The sequence below is a fragment of the Perca fluviatilis genome, chromosome 15 (assembly GCF_010015445.1).
Source record: "Perca fluviatilis chromosome 15, GENO_Pfluv_1.0, whole genome shotgun sequence".
NCBI lineage: Eukaryota > Metazoa > Chordata > Actinopteri > Perciformes > Percidae > Perca > Perca fluviatilis.
The window spans coordinates 17,249,470-17,267,607 of record NC_053126.1 but is presented as its reverse complement, the minus strand read 5'-3'; the positions used below and the strand labels follow the sequence as shown (position 1 = coordinate 17,267,607).

Genomic DNA, 18,138 nt, shown 5'->3' with positions numbered 1-18,138 from the left:
CCTCTACCCTACAAACACATAATGAATGTCCCTTTGTCTATTTAAAGCATTTGTGCATCATGCAAACATTAGGAGACGTGAGAAGAAGCCTGACGAGTCCTATGATACAAGGCCTCCGAAGTGCTGTTTATCATCTGCTCAATCTTATTTGCATGTGCCATAAATATTGCTGTAAGTATGTCAAACAGCGAAGCACTGACAGAGAACATATTGGAGTCAATTTAACACAGGTAATATAAAGGAAATTATGTTTTATTTTCTTTATATAAATATTAACCCAATGCTTAATCCTCTAGGAGGAAATATTAAAATGTAAATAGAATATAGTTGTGTCATTTTAATGTTCTGTTATACATAAATAAAATAAACATTAAGCACAGTAAAACAAAAAAGGGGCAATATTTAAGCTACTCCTTGTGAAAAGGCTGCCTTTCTCCCTTTTCACTAGGACCTGTTCCCAAAATGAATACTGTTTGGTGTTAATTTCAGTGTAATGTTGTAGGTTATTGTTTTAGTTTTGTTACTTTATTATTTGACATAGGCCTGTTTGGAAGGTTTATGGGTTCATAGTGTTTTGCTATGGTTCTGCCTGTGATGGGGGGGTTAGCTCAGCTGCTCACCAGCTTAATCAGGGAGAGTGAATGCAGGTTTGCCTCATGAGGTCCTTTCTGTGGGGAGGAGCTGGGCAATCCTAAGGTGAAGAACGATAGGTAAGATAGTTCTGCAGTAAATTACATTTTTATAATATTTGGGGTGCCTAGTGTAGTGGGTGCACAAATATGTATAAATAGTAATGTCAGCAGTAACTGATCTACCCAATTGTAATGATTTTTTTGAGAAACTTAAGTGTTACTGTTGCTTGCTCAGGTTAGCTCACCCTATAATCACCTGTGCAGGTGGTAGGTTCCAGTTAGGGGAGGCTGAGTTAAAAAGGACTTCAGGACAAGAAGGTGAAAGACGCTTGGCGGCTTTCTTTGAGGTTGCTGTTTTGTTTGCTATTATTTTGCCTCAGTTTAATATTTTGTTTTTGTATTTTGGTTTGAGTATGTTTTGGTGTTGGTTTGGTTAATAAATACACAAATTAAGAACTTGAAAAGCCTCCTCTCCAGTCTGCCATCGTGCTTTCGCTCATTGATAATAAGACAGATGAAGTAAGGACGTTCAATTTCATTGACAGATTGTGAAAACTGGGAAATCTTTTTAGTTTTTTTGTACATAGGGCCTAATGTGCACAAAGTCTGTGATAGCGTCCTTGTCTCCGGAGTAGCCCATTAACATTTAGATCCTATCAAAGTGTTAAAGCACTTGATGAGCTCATTAGGGAAAACAAAGTTAAAGTAGGCGAATCTCAGTTTGACTGACAGCTGAAACCTGCTCTCTCTGTCGCTGAGGGGATTTTTCTCAGTGACATCCCTCAGCAACAGACAACTGATGCCTTCATGTGCACATCATAACCTCCTTCATTTCATTTCATTCAAGCACCTTTGGTCAGAAGTAATTATCTACACTGAGCAAACCATGGAGAGAGGAAAAATAGCCTATCTTTATTGTGATTTTGACGAAATAAGGGAAATTTCAATGCAGTTTCTCTAAAATAAAATAAATAACAATTACAATATGGAAGATGGTCTGATGTCAAACAACAAATGAATAAATATCATTTAAAAATTATTGTTTAGTTTATGGACAAAATAATCTCAACTCTAAGAAATGCAGTTTATGAAAAATTGCTTCACTTCAAGAAAGAAAATCAGTCAAACTCTGAAAAAATAAATCATAAAATGATATTTTTTTAATTTAGCTGTTTCATTTCAGTAATTATAGCATGTAATAGATGTGAAAAATGTATTAGGCTGTATTTTGTATTCTTTTATTTTATGTTTGTAGAAAAAAGACAAAACAATCTTTACACCAAATTCCATTTGTTTTGTATTTCTTTTCACTTTTTGTAAAGTCTAGTTGTCATAGGCAACATGTAGGCTTAAAGAAAAAAAAAAGTGGTAGCCTAACAAGGCTATACATTGAATATCAAACTATGGAAAATGAATCACATTAGGTCAAGTGAAATCACTTGTTTCATTATGTGGCAACTATAGCCTACAACGAGGCTCGGCTATTTAATAAAATCAGTAGGCTATACACAAGAATAGCCTACACTTAGATCTTAAAATATGACTTTAACAATAATTTGTGCACACAGCTGCGCCCCTTCACGTCAGATTTTTTCTTTATAAAAAAAAAGAAAAATCCCTTTTCACCTTTAGCCTCAACCTTTTTTGTGTCGTTTGGTCAACTCGTAATTGCGATATTTCCGACAGTAGTCGAGGGCAGTAAAGTGTCGCTGCACTTCCTATGGCCATATTTGGGTGAGCATCGGTGGAGCGTGAGCTCAGGAAGCATTTCGAAGGACTACAAAATGAGCTTGTGTCTGTCGTCTATCGCAAGAAAAATATCCCAACGTTTTTTTCACTGAAGTTGACTGCGCCTCGTTCACAGAAGAAAACAACGTCCTTTCTGCTGCTGCAGTGCTCAGAGCTTTGATTCACAGGAACTCTGACACACGCAGACGCAAAAACATTTCACATTGGAAAACTGTCAGTAGACACAGGTGAGCTGGATTTTTTTTTTTTTTATCATTTAACAGCATGAAGATGACCTCTTTGGTTTAGATTAATTAAAGCAAAAACATGCATCAGCTTTACTGACTCGTAATGTCACTGTTAGGGAGGTTGGTTCATTGGCACCTGTTGATCTGCATTCCTTGTAATGTTAGTTGAAAAATAAATAGAAATGAGCCTTTTTGACGGAGGATAAAGTTCTGTTGATACCCAGATAATATCAGTGCAGGAATAAGTATTGAGTCACATATATGATGCTCGTGAGCTCAGATCAGCTGTTTCACTTTTTTTTGTGAGAAGAAAGATCAAATGCTACACTTTGTGCGCCATATGGCCAAAAGTTCCCCTTCTGTCCACTATTAAGAACCAGATTTAGCCAGACACACATTCTGGAAGTTCATTTCACTAAAATGTTATGTTAACATAACGTCGGCTTCACCAAAACCTGACAGGTGGATAAGGTTGTATTGTTACCATTTTTGTGTGTTCATGAAAATGCTTTTCCTGTATGTAATCTATAACTCATTTCAAAAGATAGAAACGCCCCACACCCATCAAGCACAAACACACACACAAACACACACACACACACACACACAGACACACACACACACACACACACACACAGACAGGTGTAACCGAGCAGCATCAGATACAGATAAACATGTTATTTTACTCTAAATGCACTTTTTGAAACATTTGTAGGCTGTCCGATCAGGATTGTTTTGTGGTTCGAATCCTATCATCTACTGGCTTGACCCCTGCGAGTTGATTCTGAAAGCAGTGGCGAGATCTCGGAGAACAAAGCGACACGAAACAGGGCTCACTTAACAATGTTCTAAAGGTTTAATGAGACACACAAGGATATACGCATTTTCTAACAATCGTCTCCATTCATTTATATGACGTGTAGTAAGATAAAAGAGTCAGGATGGGCAGAAGGATTGTCTCAAGGTCTGTTCACACAGATAGGAAAATAGTGTTGCAATTTAGAATACAAATAAAACGGATGAGAACGACTTTCTTCAGACTTCTCACAGAATGGAATGTGGAATTTAACATTATTCACAACATGTTGGAAGATGTGCTTTACTATAGTCTCCAGAAAATAAAATAACAAGTGTCGTGAAAATAAAGCCAGCTGACAGATTGCTTAGCTTCATACTGTGTATAAATCAATGTTGCGCTTTGGAGACGCTCATGGAGTGATCTCTCTCACTCACTCACTCACTCACACACACACACACACACACACACACACACACACACACACACACACACACACACACACACACACACACACACACACACACACACACACACACAAAAAGTCTCTCAGCTAGAATTATCTTTTTCCCCAGTGACAGCAACAGCAATTATGAGCCTGCAATTTACCTTTTGCTTTTAATATTCACAGTGCAGCAGATTACAAGGGTAATACAATTACATTACATTTCATTGTTCATCAACTGCGTGAAACTGCAGTCTCATAGAACAGGAGCTGTGGTTGGCATGTGCAGAACAAAATCAATGTGAACGTCCGTATATGTGTGGCTTCTCCTCTCTTCTTAAGAAGCTGGCTGGTACAGGTCATAACGCCACTTTAGATAAATCATTATGACTCCATTAGTCCGTAATTAATCATTTCCTCCTAATATACAGTAAAGCAGTGGTCAAAACTGTCGATTAAAAAGCTTTCCCAATGATTCCCCTATGCCACACATTTAAAGAGACGTCACAGAAAAGGTTATGGTAATGCTGCAGAAATATAGTAGTCATTTTTACTGTATTAATGATAGTGTGTGAGCTGAAGTTGCATGACACTTGTTTGCAGCACAGCGTCTTGTAGATGCAGATTGATGTTTTTGCGTAAACTATGGATGTGGCATTATTTTTTCTGCATAAAGACTCAACGGCTGCTATTTTTGACAGCAGTGTTAATTGCTGGATTGAGTGTTTTTCGGGGTGACAAAGGATGTATTATATGTGGTACAATAAGCAAGGATTTGTGCTATTGTTTAGGTTTTATATTTTGTGCGTGGCTGTCAGTGATTTCTGGCTGTGGTGCAGATGCCCTTTACAATAGTTCACAACCATCAATTCCTTGGATTTTCTCTTGCAATCAATTTCCAAGCCAAAGTGCCTGTCATCTTGTGCCTTGACAACCTAGACGCTGGGATCTTTTGGGAATAGCAGCATCCAGCCTGTGTGTTTCTTCAGGCTTGCTGGATTATAGATTGTGTTATCTACAGGTGTATACGGTATAGATCACCGTGATTTCCACACTTTTCCACTTCTATTCAACTGAAAAGCTTGTTAAAGATTTGACAAATAACTGGCAGCTGGATCCATTTAGCCCATGTCCCCAAGGGCCGTAACATTGATGGCCAATGATGAGGATCTTGCTTTTGTCATAAAGGTTATGATAGTCATGCTTTTTTAACATCAGTGCTACAGGATAATCTACTTTCAATTGGGATTTGAATGTGCATCCCCTCAGGCTGATGTGGTTAAATTAAGTTTATAATGTGCTCTGCATCTTTCATTTAATTACACACACTGTCAATGTCATCGTAAAGGAAGACGGTTAATATTTCCTTTTCATTTAGGCGACTCAGGAGGAATGTAATTAATTAAATACATGCTCCTAATTACAATGATTGTAAGACAAAGACATGTAGAAAATCATAATCTCTCTCTCTCTCTCTCTCTCGCTCTCTCTCGCTCTCTTTGTCTCCCCCTCATTTGAAACACTCAATAACACTAAAGGATGATGTTTTCACGCTCAGACAGACACTTGAAGAATTGTTCAACAACAAAAGACTAATGACTTAGATGGTGCGTTACTGAAAACCGTACGAAGATTAATCTTGAGGTGTTTGTTTACAGCTGCTAAGAACCGACTGGTGCCGAACACGTTGCCAATCTTGTTTCTGTATTGACATGCTAAGTTTCTCTTGCTGTCTGACTTGAAAACATCACACAGGAAACCAATGTGAACAGCAGTTAAGATGAGATGTGCAAAGGCATGAGTCACATTGAAAAATTATCCGTGATTCTGGACTTATTGACTATGTTGGGTTGAACAGTGTACAATCATCTCCATCACAGTTGTGTTAGGGGATGAAGATTGTGACTTTGTATATATAATGGCCTTTATGTTTTACTGCGTTAAGGTGAACACACCAAGGGGCTTATTTTCAGACTTTGTAGTATTCCATTTACCTGTATTTACCAGCTCCCTTTCCTCTGCTGTTACCATAGAGACACTCCATCCCTATCAGCAAGGCGCCTTGGCTGCCGGGCTCATTGGCTCTCACAGGAGAGAGGAAGTGTTTCCCTGGTATGGAGCTCAGCACCAGTGTAGCGAGAAAGGCATTTCCTTGGCTTTGATGGTGTTTCCTTGGCAGCCGGCGCCCCACCGGCGATGGCACGTCGACCCGTTTTGTCACTATGGGTTGACGGCTGTGACAGAGTGTTATCCAGTTGGGAGAGATCCACTCCCATAATTGAAATGAGTTCACCTGGGAGACAGCTGCTCTGTGGTGCCTGTTAGCTGTCAACAGTTGGTGCTTACCAGCCTGCATGTATTGGATATGTGTGTTTTCTGAGCTGGTGTGTTTGAAATATTTTACCTGTTTACCACAGCGAGAAAACATGCCTCAGGTATTTCAGCTGCACGGCCTTTTAAAGATGTCATGAAGAAAGCAAGCACTTATAAAAAGAAGTCACCCAGTAAGAAGAGCGTAAAACAGTGAACACTTTCTCACCTTACAAAGCCTCTGACGGTCAGAAAACGTACAAAAATGCACCTTTAAAGTGATTGTTCGGAGTAATTCACCCTAGGGTCCTTTGCACCATGACCTCGAGCCAAACACCCCCCCCCAGAAGCTTTTTTCACCTGGGTCTAACATTGGGAGAGTTAGCGTAGAGTAGCGTTATCAGCTGAATAGCTTAGCGCAGGGGCTAACGGACCCACGTTTGTATCTTGTAAATGACCCCACTAATAATGCCCGAAATGATACTAAACGTCTACAAGTAGTACAAATAGGTTATGCTCTCATAAAACGATGGATTGGAAAGTTTGTAAGTACACCAGAAGTTTATGAACACTTGCAACAATTATTACTTGTCTCTTGCTAGTTATACTACAGCACTTAGTTTAAAAAAAAAGTTAAATTAATAAATCGTTTTATGAGAGCATAACCTATTTGTACTACTTGTAGACGTTTGGTATCATTTCGGGCATTATTAGTGGGGTAATTTACAAGATACAAACGTGGGTCCGTTAGCCCCTGCGCTAAGCTATTCAGCTGATAACGCTACTCTACGCTAACTCTCCCAATGTTCGACCCAGGTGAAAAAAGCTTCTGGGGGGGTGTTTGGCTCGAGGTCATGGTGCAAAGGACCCTAGGGTGAAATTACTCCGAACCATCACTTTAAGGCCTGATTGTGACTTTCCTGTATTGTAATATTGCATAAAATCTATAGTAAGACAAAAAATAAAACTGCCTGATTCAAATCATCACCAAAATGTGGTAACCCTTTGTGATTCCTTGACATTTAGCATTAGTACACTGTTGTTTGTCTGTTATAAATAATTATCAGAATATTTCCTTTTTTAAATATATATATTTTTTTTTTATTTCCTCTGACCTAACGAAAATCTAATAAGTAGAGTAAGTATTGAAGTGGTAACGAACCTGACAAAATACAAAACTGATGACAAAGCAACTATTTTCATTTATTATATATATATATATATATATATATATATATATATATATATATATATATATATATATATATATATATATATATATATATATATATATATATATAAAATTATGCATTAACAAATATAATATTCCTTTTGTGAGAGGTAAAAACAGTCACTCTGTTTCTTATTCCTGTTGATAAATATAAATTTCTAAACATAGCCATTATACCTTCTTATTTATGACATATTTCCAGTACAGCTGCAATGGAGAGTGATAGCAGAAAGTATCAACAATTCAGATTCAGTCAGACTCCAACAGCAAGAGCTTTCTCAAGACATTTAGCAGTGACATTCAAAAAGCACACAGGAATAAATCCATCATGCATGAGGCAGCTACAGCCGCTTAAATACATCCTGAATCAATACCTCAAGATATGTTGGCAAGTAGTTGGCAAGCTGAATGTTTATACATCCACCACCTTTTGATTGAAAAAAGTAAGTTTACACCTTTTTATTCATCGCACAGTTTAGAAAATATATGAAATGACTATGTAAAGTAGAACAAGAGGAAATTCCGACAGTTTCTCACTTGGAAATGACACATTGATGATGTCTGACAGAGAAGAAGCACAGACACTTCAGTCTAATGGAGGAAAATGTGGATGCTCCAAGTGGATAACAGGTGTCAGCCTCCTGGATCGATAGCATACTGTCCTTTGGCTCAGCCTATGGTGCAGCTTGTATCACAAATTTCTGGCTTACTCCGAGCTTGAAAGCTGACTGCACGCTGCTCTCTGTGCAATTGTCCTGGAGCACCGAATGACGGCAGTCTTACATGCAAATATGTTTTATTTTCTAGATCCATTTGGTGTAAGGCAGCAATTCAAAACAGGCAAGCTTCAACAGTGCCATCCCAAAAAGAAAAAAAGAAAAAAATCAAGCTTGGTTGTAAATAGTGCAGTATCCTCTCAAATTCTCCTTTCACAGGCACACTGAGCTAATTGTCCTCTATTTGTTAATAATGGTGACTGTTGTGTGTTTTTTGTTGGTAGAAAAATCTAAACAAGCTCACAGCAACTGTGGTTAATTGGTTCTTTTTCACACAGATGTACAGACATCAGCTGTCAACTATTGAAAAGAATGTCTGACTGTCTGTGTCTTCTGAAACTACTTTTCCATCAATCAAAGCCTCTCTCTTGTGTCCTTGTCATTCCTTTATTTGAATCTCTTCTTTCTTCGCTGTTGCTCATCAGCAAGCTGACTGTAGGAAGCTCTCAAAAGACTCCAGGTGGAGCCAGCGTTGCCAAAGCTCCATCGCCGTTAACCTGCAACAGTAAATTGGTCAAGCAGGGACAAAAGCGATTGGATGCTGTTAAGGAGACTCTTTGATTTGACAATACGCTTCATTCTCTTCCTCAGTTGCTAGGCAGATGTGTGAGCATCCCTGAGTGTTTTTCTGTAGGAACTCTTGACATTTTATGCAATTAATGATCGTGCAGTCAGATAAACTTCATGCTTTTTTGACTTGAAATGGATAATGAAATTAAATATTGCCTGCACTGTAAACAGTTTTGTTGTAATGCAAATGTTAAGTTTTACTTTGAGAATATGGCAGCCAATACATGTATTCTGAATGTGAGGGTTTAGTGACCGACTTCAACATTGAACCGGGTATTTACAGACGCCCAACCTTCTCTTGAGATTGAAAGGATTAACTCCTAATAATAGTGGGTAGATATACTGAAGGAACGTGATGAAGTTTAGTTTCTGACTTTTGATAAAAAAAGTCAGAAAGGGGCTTACACTTAATAATATTAATGCCAATTACATATGTGGTTGAGTTAATCACATAGAATACCTTATTTACAGACAGTATATATTTTGAATTCCTGTGCCTTCAGACTCCGCTTTGGTCATTGTTAAGAGGATAAATCGAGCTGATATAAAAGCAATTTGCTGTTGCTATTGCAAATAAACTGTAAAGTCTGCTTTTAATAAAAAAAAAAAGTCTTACCTTTCTACTTAGGGTAAATAAAGACGTGCACAGTTTCATTAAATATCCCTAAACAGAACAATTTATTTTATTCTTTAGCTTTTCTACTGCGGGGGTCACTGACGGTGCACAATATTATTATGAAGTCATATAATGCAGTTATACTTTAAAGACGCCATGAAGCCAAAATGAGAGTTCACTTTATAGCAAATGGCTCCGAGAAAGACTCACTCTTTCTCAGCAAATTGCTTAGCAACACAGTGCCAATCTCACTGAGGTCTCCAGATAGAATCAATTTTTCTAAATTCATATTTCACAGTCACAACAACCAAGTATACCTTTTTCTATAAATGCTTGGATAACATTCTTGTGTCTATTGAACCTTATCAAAGTGAAAAGCTGCCATTTGTAAAAAGAAAAAAAAAGAAAACTGATTTTATATCGTATTTGTTTATTAAATAGAATGCCTGTGGTCCAATATTATCCTAAATTGCTTTCTATTTTAATAATTCTGGTTAATGCTATTAGGAATCGATCATTTGTTAGTCAACATTAATTATGCCGAATTTTAGACCTAGGTGGATTAATACATTTTTTTAAACGTTAAAATTGTCTTTGTTTTTTATTAGCAGTGGTTTCCTTTGATATATTTTTTGTCCACATAATGCAATGATTGGTCAAAGGGCACAAGATATTTACTTTTGTGATATACACTTATATGCTTTGAGTTAGATGAGAAGATCATATATACTTGTATAGTATATTGATAAATATGAAGCTACAGCCAGCAGCAGGCTAACTTAGGTTAGCATTAAGACTGGAAACAGCTAGCTCTGCTCTCTCCTAAGGAAATCCACCTCCTGGTTCAGCACCTATAATGCTCACTAATGAACAAGTAATGTGGTTACTAAAAACAACCAGTTCAGTATTGGACACTGAACTGGTTGTATCCTGTCTTTATGCTATGCTAAGCTTAAATGCTAGCAACCCCTGATAGAAGGTTCCTGTTGTGAAAGTTAATTATATTACTTACTTAGTGCACACAATCAACATTTAACTGCCACTGATTGCAAAGATGATTAAAGAGTAAAATATACAATAACTAGTTAATTCACTTTTATTATAGATTATAATACTTTTGCTGTACAGGTAGGTACAGGAATTATTACTGAATGTGCTTTATTATTAGACTACTTCTCTGTAACGCCCACATTACGGTGTTTGGTGTTTTAAGCCCCCAACGTCATCTTCCAGGCAGCGCTGCATGGAAGGCACTAGGGTTAGGCCGGTTACACACTGGATGCGTCGCGTGAGCGTGTCAGCTGCGTGGCGTGTCCATTTATATTTCGGCTCCCATGTTAACCGGTTAGAGCTTACACACTGCCTGCGTGACACGCACTTCTCAGGCGCGGCTCGAGCCGTGCCGAAAACTCATGCATGCTAGAAATAGAACCAACGTCTATTTTTCACACGACACGCAAACGTGTTTGAAGCGTTTCCAGGCAAAATAGAATAGGAAAAGAGGTTTATATGTCATTTTGACACAAATACATATTAATAAAAGACATGTTGATGTTTGAAAGTCTCTAGGTTTTGATATAAATGCAGATATAAATGTAATAAAAAAAAAAAATAGATTTTCTAATATTGCACCTGTAAATACAGAACGAAATCTTCTGTAGCCTATTTTGCCATCAATACTGCTGACGTTGTCTTTGCTGTTATCAAATCAGTATATATTTATGTTTAACATGGTATTTCATTTTATCAATGGGAAACATACATTTGTACAGACAAGGCTAGCAGCAGGAGCGCCACGTCAGACACGTTTCTGGTTTGTAAAGACAGAAAAATCCACGCAGCTGACACACAACAGAAACGCCACGCTCAGGCCACGCAACCAGTGTGTAGCCGGCCTTAGGGTTAGGGTTAGGTGCCTTGAAGTTGACGGTCGCAGCACTGCCTTGACGTCAACGGTGGGGGCTTAAAACACCATCGAACCCACATTACAGTACACACCCTACAAGCTCCTATTTTGTTGACCCTCAGTACAATCTTAATATTCTCTGTTTTCACATCATCTGGCTTTGACTGAGCTGTTTTTGCAACATATTCTAGGTCTAGTTATTAGATCCTCTTAGGTTTTGCCATGCAGATGCTACAGGTCTATGATTAAGACATCCAAGGGAATCATTTCTAAACATAGCTTTTACTTAGCTCTATTTCCTTGCTGTTTTAATTTGAGTGATACGACAGCTTTTATGACATTGCTGTGATGCGGTTCCTGTGGCTCTCAGCACTGCAAGGCTTCTTGATTTGCATATCTTGCACAAAGTGTGATCCCAAAAATAAAGGTTGATTGACTCTGAACTGACCAGACCAAAAGGTGGAAGGTAAATTGCACACCCGCGGCATCAGTCAGGCTCAGACAGAAATAGAACACACCTTCTGCTGAGGAAGAGTGTAATTATGTTAAAAGAGCAAAAGGGGGGTGATTATGCAGCTGATTAGACTAAAAGAATCCCCTGGGCCAACTGTATTTCCAGAAACAACCGGTTTGATAAATATGATCCCACAGCTGAAATTAAATGTATTTTGACTCACTTCTGCATTACACAAATGCTGCCAATCATGGGTTTTGCCAGAGTGACAGCGTCTTGATGTTTGCTCTTTGTGTGTGCTCTGGCAGTGAAAGATCATGACGACGTTGCTGGACCTGAAGAGTAGTATGCTGAGGCAGGTGCAGAGGAGCCAGTCGCTTAGGAGCCGAAGGGAGCCGCCACCCACCGCCAGCAGCCCCCTCACGCACAGTCCTGAGCCCTTACCTCGCAGGTGAGTCCCTGGTGTGCAAACACACACGCTACTGCAAGCACTGTAGCTGGATTCCGGTTATTATGATTGTTTTTCATGGATATGGCTTTGGTAGAATTTTGGTGGTGTTTTGTTTAACATGTTACTAATAATTTTACTGGGATTTCAGAATTCATTTTCATGAATTTTTTTTACTTGTCATTCAGAGTTTAACTAATGAAAATGTAGAGATGTAATGAAATCCTTCCGGGCACGTTGAGTGGCAGAAGCTCTGCCTGAACTTATGATATTAAAAGTAAAGTTGTGATGCACTCTCTGCTTTTCTTTGCATTGCTGTCAGACACAAATTAAGCGTCCGCTTGATTTTAAGCAGCAGGAGCCAGGCTGCTTGTGAATATATTACTGTTTCTAGCTAAAGTTATTATTTTCTTGATTGGTGGCGCTTTGGACAAATAAAAGCTCCCATAATAAGAGTCTATAAGAGAAAATTAAATTGCATTCAGTGTAGCTCAGGAAGATGACATCCTTTCAAAGACGGCGGCACAAGCTCATTGTCATTCTATTTTTTTTTTGCCTGGCTGTCCAGCTGAAGCCACAGGTCATTATTTCTTGTCAACAGAATGTTTTAATGCATTTGACATTTATTCCAGAGTTGTAACTCGCTGTGAGCAGGAAACACACAAGCTGTCTGTCCCCCAAGGACACATCAACCACACTATTACATGCACAGTCAGGCTTGGAGGGCATCACAAATGCTACTGTTTTATTGTGTATCAGTTTACACCACATGGTTCTGATGTCCATTAGTCTCCTTCAACATGTGAGTGCGCCATAGTACGGCACACCACTGCTTTTGCTTGGGTCATAAAGATATCTGTGTGTGTGTGTGTGTGTGTGTGTGTGTGTGTGTGTGTGTGTGTGTGTGTGTGTGTGTGTGTGTGTGTGTGTGTGTGTGTGTGTGTGTGTGTGTGTGTGTGTGTGTGTGTGTGTGTGTGTGTGTGTGTGTTGCTGTTTGCACCGTCCCAAATGTGAGGATTTATTACTTTTCCTTGTCCTAAGTTCTAGTAAATTAAATATTTTTTGGGTTTTGCACTGTTGGTTGGACAAAAGAATCAATACTTTAGGCATTGGAAATTGCTATTTATTTGAAAGACGTAACTATTAATCAGTTAACCAAGAAACACTAGACAAATGTACTTTTCATCTTTCAAACATGCCATCCAGATATTAAAATAGATCTCAGGAATATGAAGATGTTAGATAAACTGTATAAAACACAATTATTACTACTATATTAGTATTTTATTATAATAAATGTACAGCGTTTGATTTAGTCTAGATGTTACTCTTAGCAAACGCCACTTCTCTTATTTTATTGTAGGTTTTTTTTTTTGTCATTAATGTAAAATTCAACACCACTTCTTCAGGAGCTGCTCACTGTTTGACCACGGCCCATGATTTATGTGTTTTTATTATTTATTATGTGTTTTTATGTAAATACTGTATGGATGTACTATATGTGTGTGTATGTATATGTGGATATGTAATATGTATATTTGTATATTTATATGTATTTTTTTGTTTTATTCTTTTGTTATTGTCTGTAGGCTTTTTAGGTTTCCCTTGTAATGTATTGATTAATGTCATATGTTACCATTAGCTTGACAGCGCTGAGATCTTGGGGGAGAATAAACAGGATTAGTGGATTTGATCTTGTCTGATCTCTGTCAAGGTTTATTAGTTTTTCTTTTCTTTTTTAAAGGTTTTCTTGTGGAGTTGTCCGCCTCGTAGCATAAAATAAAGTGGCACAGTTAATATCATTCATCTGTTTTTTTTTTGTTCAGTCTTGTTTTGAAGCTTAATCTGAAGCCAAAAGTAACATGAGGTTTCTATAGCAACCTAAACACAGGCTGCTGCTGTGTGAACTTAATACTTGTACTGACGACGAGGTCTATTTTTAACGTGGAAGATAACCTCAGATGCTTTGTTGGATTTCTTGGATCAATTTTGAATTTGAAGGACTAATGATTGACCATTTTCCATGAATGTTTGTTACTTAATGCACATTCTTGGTCCTGTCCCAGTATATTTTATTGATTTTTAGAATTTTTAATTATATTCTTAATGCAATTTAATGTAAATCTGCTCCAATAGGATCCTATTTGTGTTCTTCATTAAAGACTGATTCAAACTGTCAGTATCTCACCCTTTCCCATGCCAGCTCCCTGGTGCTACATCCTTCCCACTGAGTCTCAGCTGTGCACATACCCTGAGCGCTCGTCATTAGAGGCAGGCTGTTGATCTTTGTTATCCATTCAGACTGCTGCTGGCCTGCCTGCTCTCTCACTTTAATTGAGAATTTGCAAATGAGGCCGGTTAGTTTTGTGCGGCAAGGTCCACAGTTGTTGACCCAGTAGTACAGTCGGCTGTCAGAGCTGAGCTTTCATAGCAGAGACCCGCACGTTGGAGGTGAACTTTTTAATTCAGTTGAGCAAATTATTTTTTTACCTCCTATGAGAGCCAGTTGTTCAGTCTATGGAAATGCATGAGACGCCTGGAGATCACCAGGCGTTCTATAGCACACAGGGATTTATATTTAAAATGTATATTTTGGTTTATTATTGTTTGCGTATTTCACTGTTCTTTTCCATCTGTCAACAGCGGTGGACTTCATATTTCACACTTGCTTTCACTCTGTTTTGAATTGTGAGCTTGCTGCAGTGTCATTCTCATTTTTTAATTGATGCAGAATAACACAATCAATTTAGAATGACATTAAACAGAAAACCCTAATGTGCAGGCAATTACAGTAATTATTAATGACAGATATAAATTTAAAGGATAAGGCTGGTGTTAGTCTCTGTTTTTATTGTCACTTAATCTCATTAAAACACCAAGACCAACTCAATATTTTCCTGATCTCCCTAGCTTGTGTGTGGCAATCAGCCCCAAGCCCATTTGTTTCTATATATACAAATCTTTAAAACCAATACTATAATTTAAATTTTCTAAAGGCTCAGCGATATCCTAAAACTGCTGTGCACTGTAGTTAATCAAACCGGAGTAAACAGTGTATTTGTTAGGGACTATTTTTAGCCGAGGATTAATAGGCCTTTGGTGCTCTTGTGCAGAGGCTCCAAATCTTTTTTGGCATTTGACCCCTTCAAATAAAGCAGTCTACTACACCTCATCACAGGTTTCAGATGTCTATGCCTTTTGAGGGGTTCCACTAAAGCAGTGGTTCTCAACCTTTTTTGTGCCAGCGCCCCCCTATCCATTATCCAGGTCCCTAACGCCCCCCCATCAAATATTATGTAAGCTAATTGCCCCGAATATTAATGATTACGCCCTAATATAGGCCTATTATTGTTGTTACTATTGTTATAAAAAATAATCAATAAATCAAATCATTGAATAACAAACAACACATGTATTAGTTTCCCAGGTATCAAAAAAGCCATGTGAATAGCAATATTTACGTTTTTTTTTTTTTAAATGCAACCATTTGACATTCAAATTAAATAACAGCAGCCAATCAGAACTACTAGATATGTAACATTCAAACTATAATTAGGTATTATCAAAAGGCCTGCTGCATGGTGTGAACCTCAGCACCTTTAGAAGGTGACTATAATTTAATAATAATAATAAAGAATACAACAGGACGTCGCACCACCCTGCGGCGATTGCTATTTTTTTCTGAACGCAGCTTCACACTGAAATACGGAGCTCATTTAAGACGATGCTCTGACGTCCCGTTTCCATGAAGGCAGCACGGAGCTGCGCCAAACAATGATACACCGTCTCGTCCATTTGCAGTGCCGTGAACTGGCAGGTTTTAATGTTGCAGAAAACAGTTTTTTGCAAGTAGTTTAAGTGTAAACATGTATTGTTATTGTGAATCTTTGGTTTAAACTAGCTTTCAAACAAACGCCCCCCCCAAGGGCACCTCAGCGCCCCCCCTTTCCAAAATATTGCTTCCAACGCCCCCCATCATCTTCTGAACGCCCCCTGGGGGGCGGTACCGCCCCCGTTGAGAAACACTGCACTAAAGTGTGATTTTTTTTTTTTTCCCTCTAAACGTCTCAGATTCTGTCATTTAAACAATTGTTAGAGGTTTGAAGAGGTAAAACATATTTTACAAAAAACACACAGATCACAGAAAAGTTCAAGAAAAGATTGCTCTGCTTTGTGTTTTTCCCTTTCCAATTAATCCTCTCTCGCCCCCTTGGATTTATCTAGTGACCCATTGCCTATAAGTGTGAATTTAAGGCACAAGAATGGTGTATGTGTGATTCACTTTAAATAAACTATAGTGCATGTGTTAATTGTATTGAAGGGACATTCAACAGTGTGGCTCATTGAAGAGTTTTTAATAGTTTTTGGACAACAATGGGAGCTCAGTGGCACAGAAGAATAAGAAATCTGAGGCTACACAGGCAATACTTGTTGTTAGCGGGATCAGTTCATTGTTGGTTTTGGTCTTTTCAAATAATACAATACTACTATTTTTATGATATGACCTAATACTGTTAGATGTATCCAGGAGTCATTTCTTTAGCTCAGCAATACTTAAAGGGGTGATAGAATGCAAAACCGATTTGACCTTGTCATAGTTTAAAAATGACAGTTTGATGGGTAAATAGGACATACATAGAACCTCAAAATCCCAATGACACCTCTTTCCTCTGCAAATCTCACAATTTGAAACTGCCTCTGAAAATGGGCAAATCTCAACAAGCCGCCTAGATGACGTCAACTCAGCGGCTCCTCCTCATTTGGCTCTAGTCTCTCTCTTTGTCACGCCCCAACATCTACATAGGCTACACAACTGACCTGAGATCAGGTAGTCTTCTGAATCTAGGTCGCGCAGATCTCTGCTATTCCATTACAAAATTCACTTCTGAAACTTTTTTATGCGAGAAATCAACTATGTAGAGCTCAAATATGGGCCGTTTTATGAAAATTGATGGCTAATTGCAAATTTTGTCGGACTGCGTGTCGGAGTTCAGCAGCCGGTGCTGCCTGGGTTGCTACATCGCCGGTCTACCCGTCCTCCTTCACAGACCCCGACCTGCTGTGAGCTAGATTGAGCTCCATCACGGAGGGCAGCCCGCAGTGCTCAATACCCGCGCAAACTCACCCTTTCTGGGTGACTGGACTACCAAACGCCGCTGCCCTGACAGAGCTCCAGGGCCTGCAGCTTGCTGTTCTCCCTCCCCTCTTCCTGCTAAATGGCCGGTGAGTGACTGAGAGCGCGGTCAGCGAGCTTGTTACATCCGCAATCTCTTACCGCAGGTTCTAGTTAATCTTATAATGGATATGTGTGTTGAGTTATTTAAACAAACGATCGGGGAAATAAACGCCTCTTGTCCGCGAGTCTCATTGATAGAGCCGCGATGAGCTGGAGTCCATCAATGAGAGCTTGCTAGCCTCCTCCTAACGAGACCTCTGAAATTCACAAAAATGCATTAAATTGAAATCGGACAAGTGTTAGCTAAGCTTTGTAAGACCTTGGGGAACCTGTAATATAAGTGCCGGGTATGAAATTCAAACTGTAAATATATTATAGTTATGCCGGCAGCCGGCTGCGGAGCCCCGGCAGCGCAGTATCCACAAAGGGTGACTTTGCCCTTGGTATGGAGCCCAACAGGCTGCTGCTTTCTCGTCAGACTGTGTGGAGCTCCTAAAGTCTGACACGTCTTACCAAATTTGCAATTAGCCATCAATTTTCATAAAACGGCCCATATTTGAGCTTTATATAGTTGATTTCTCGCATAAAAAAGTCTCAGAAGTGAATTTGGTAATGAAACATTGCAGTGTCTGGAATAGAGCTCAACAGTCCCGCCCCTCCTCTGAGAGACCTTGGGTTCCGGAAGTAAATTTCCCATTCATTTCTCCCATTGACGTCTGGAAAAATCTGTATATGAAGAGTTTTAGATCATGCCTTAGGCTAACCAGATGGTACGTGACTTATATGCATACAACGTACCATT

General features: G+C 38.8%; 1 protein-coding gene across 1 annotated transcript in view; it reads left to right on the top strand.

Moving 5' to 3' along the window:
- The first annotated feature begins 2,308 nt into the window (after nt 1–2,308).
- baiap3 (BAI1 associated protein 3) overlaps nt 2,309–18,138 on the top strand; it is a 38,167-nt gene continuing 22,337 nt past the window's right edge. Inside the window, exons 1-2 of the mRNA XM_039825940.1 lie at nt 2,309–2,608; nt 12,021–12,163. Coding sequence (XP_039681874.1) covers nt 12,030–12,163 — 134 coding nt within the window. The 5' untranslated portion in view covers nt 2,309–2,608; nt 12,021–12,029. The remainder of the gene's footprint in view (nt 2,609–12,020; nt 12,164–18,138) is intronic.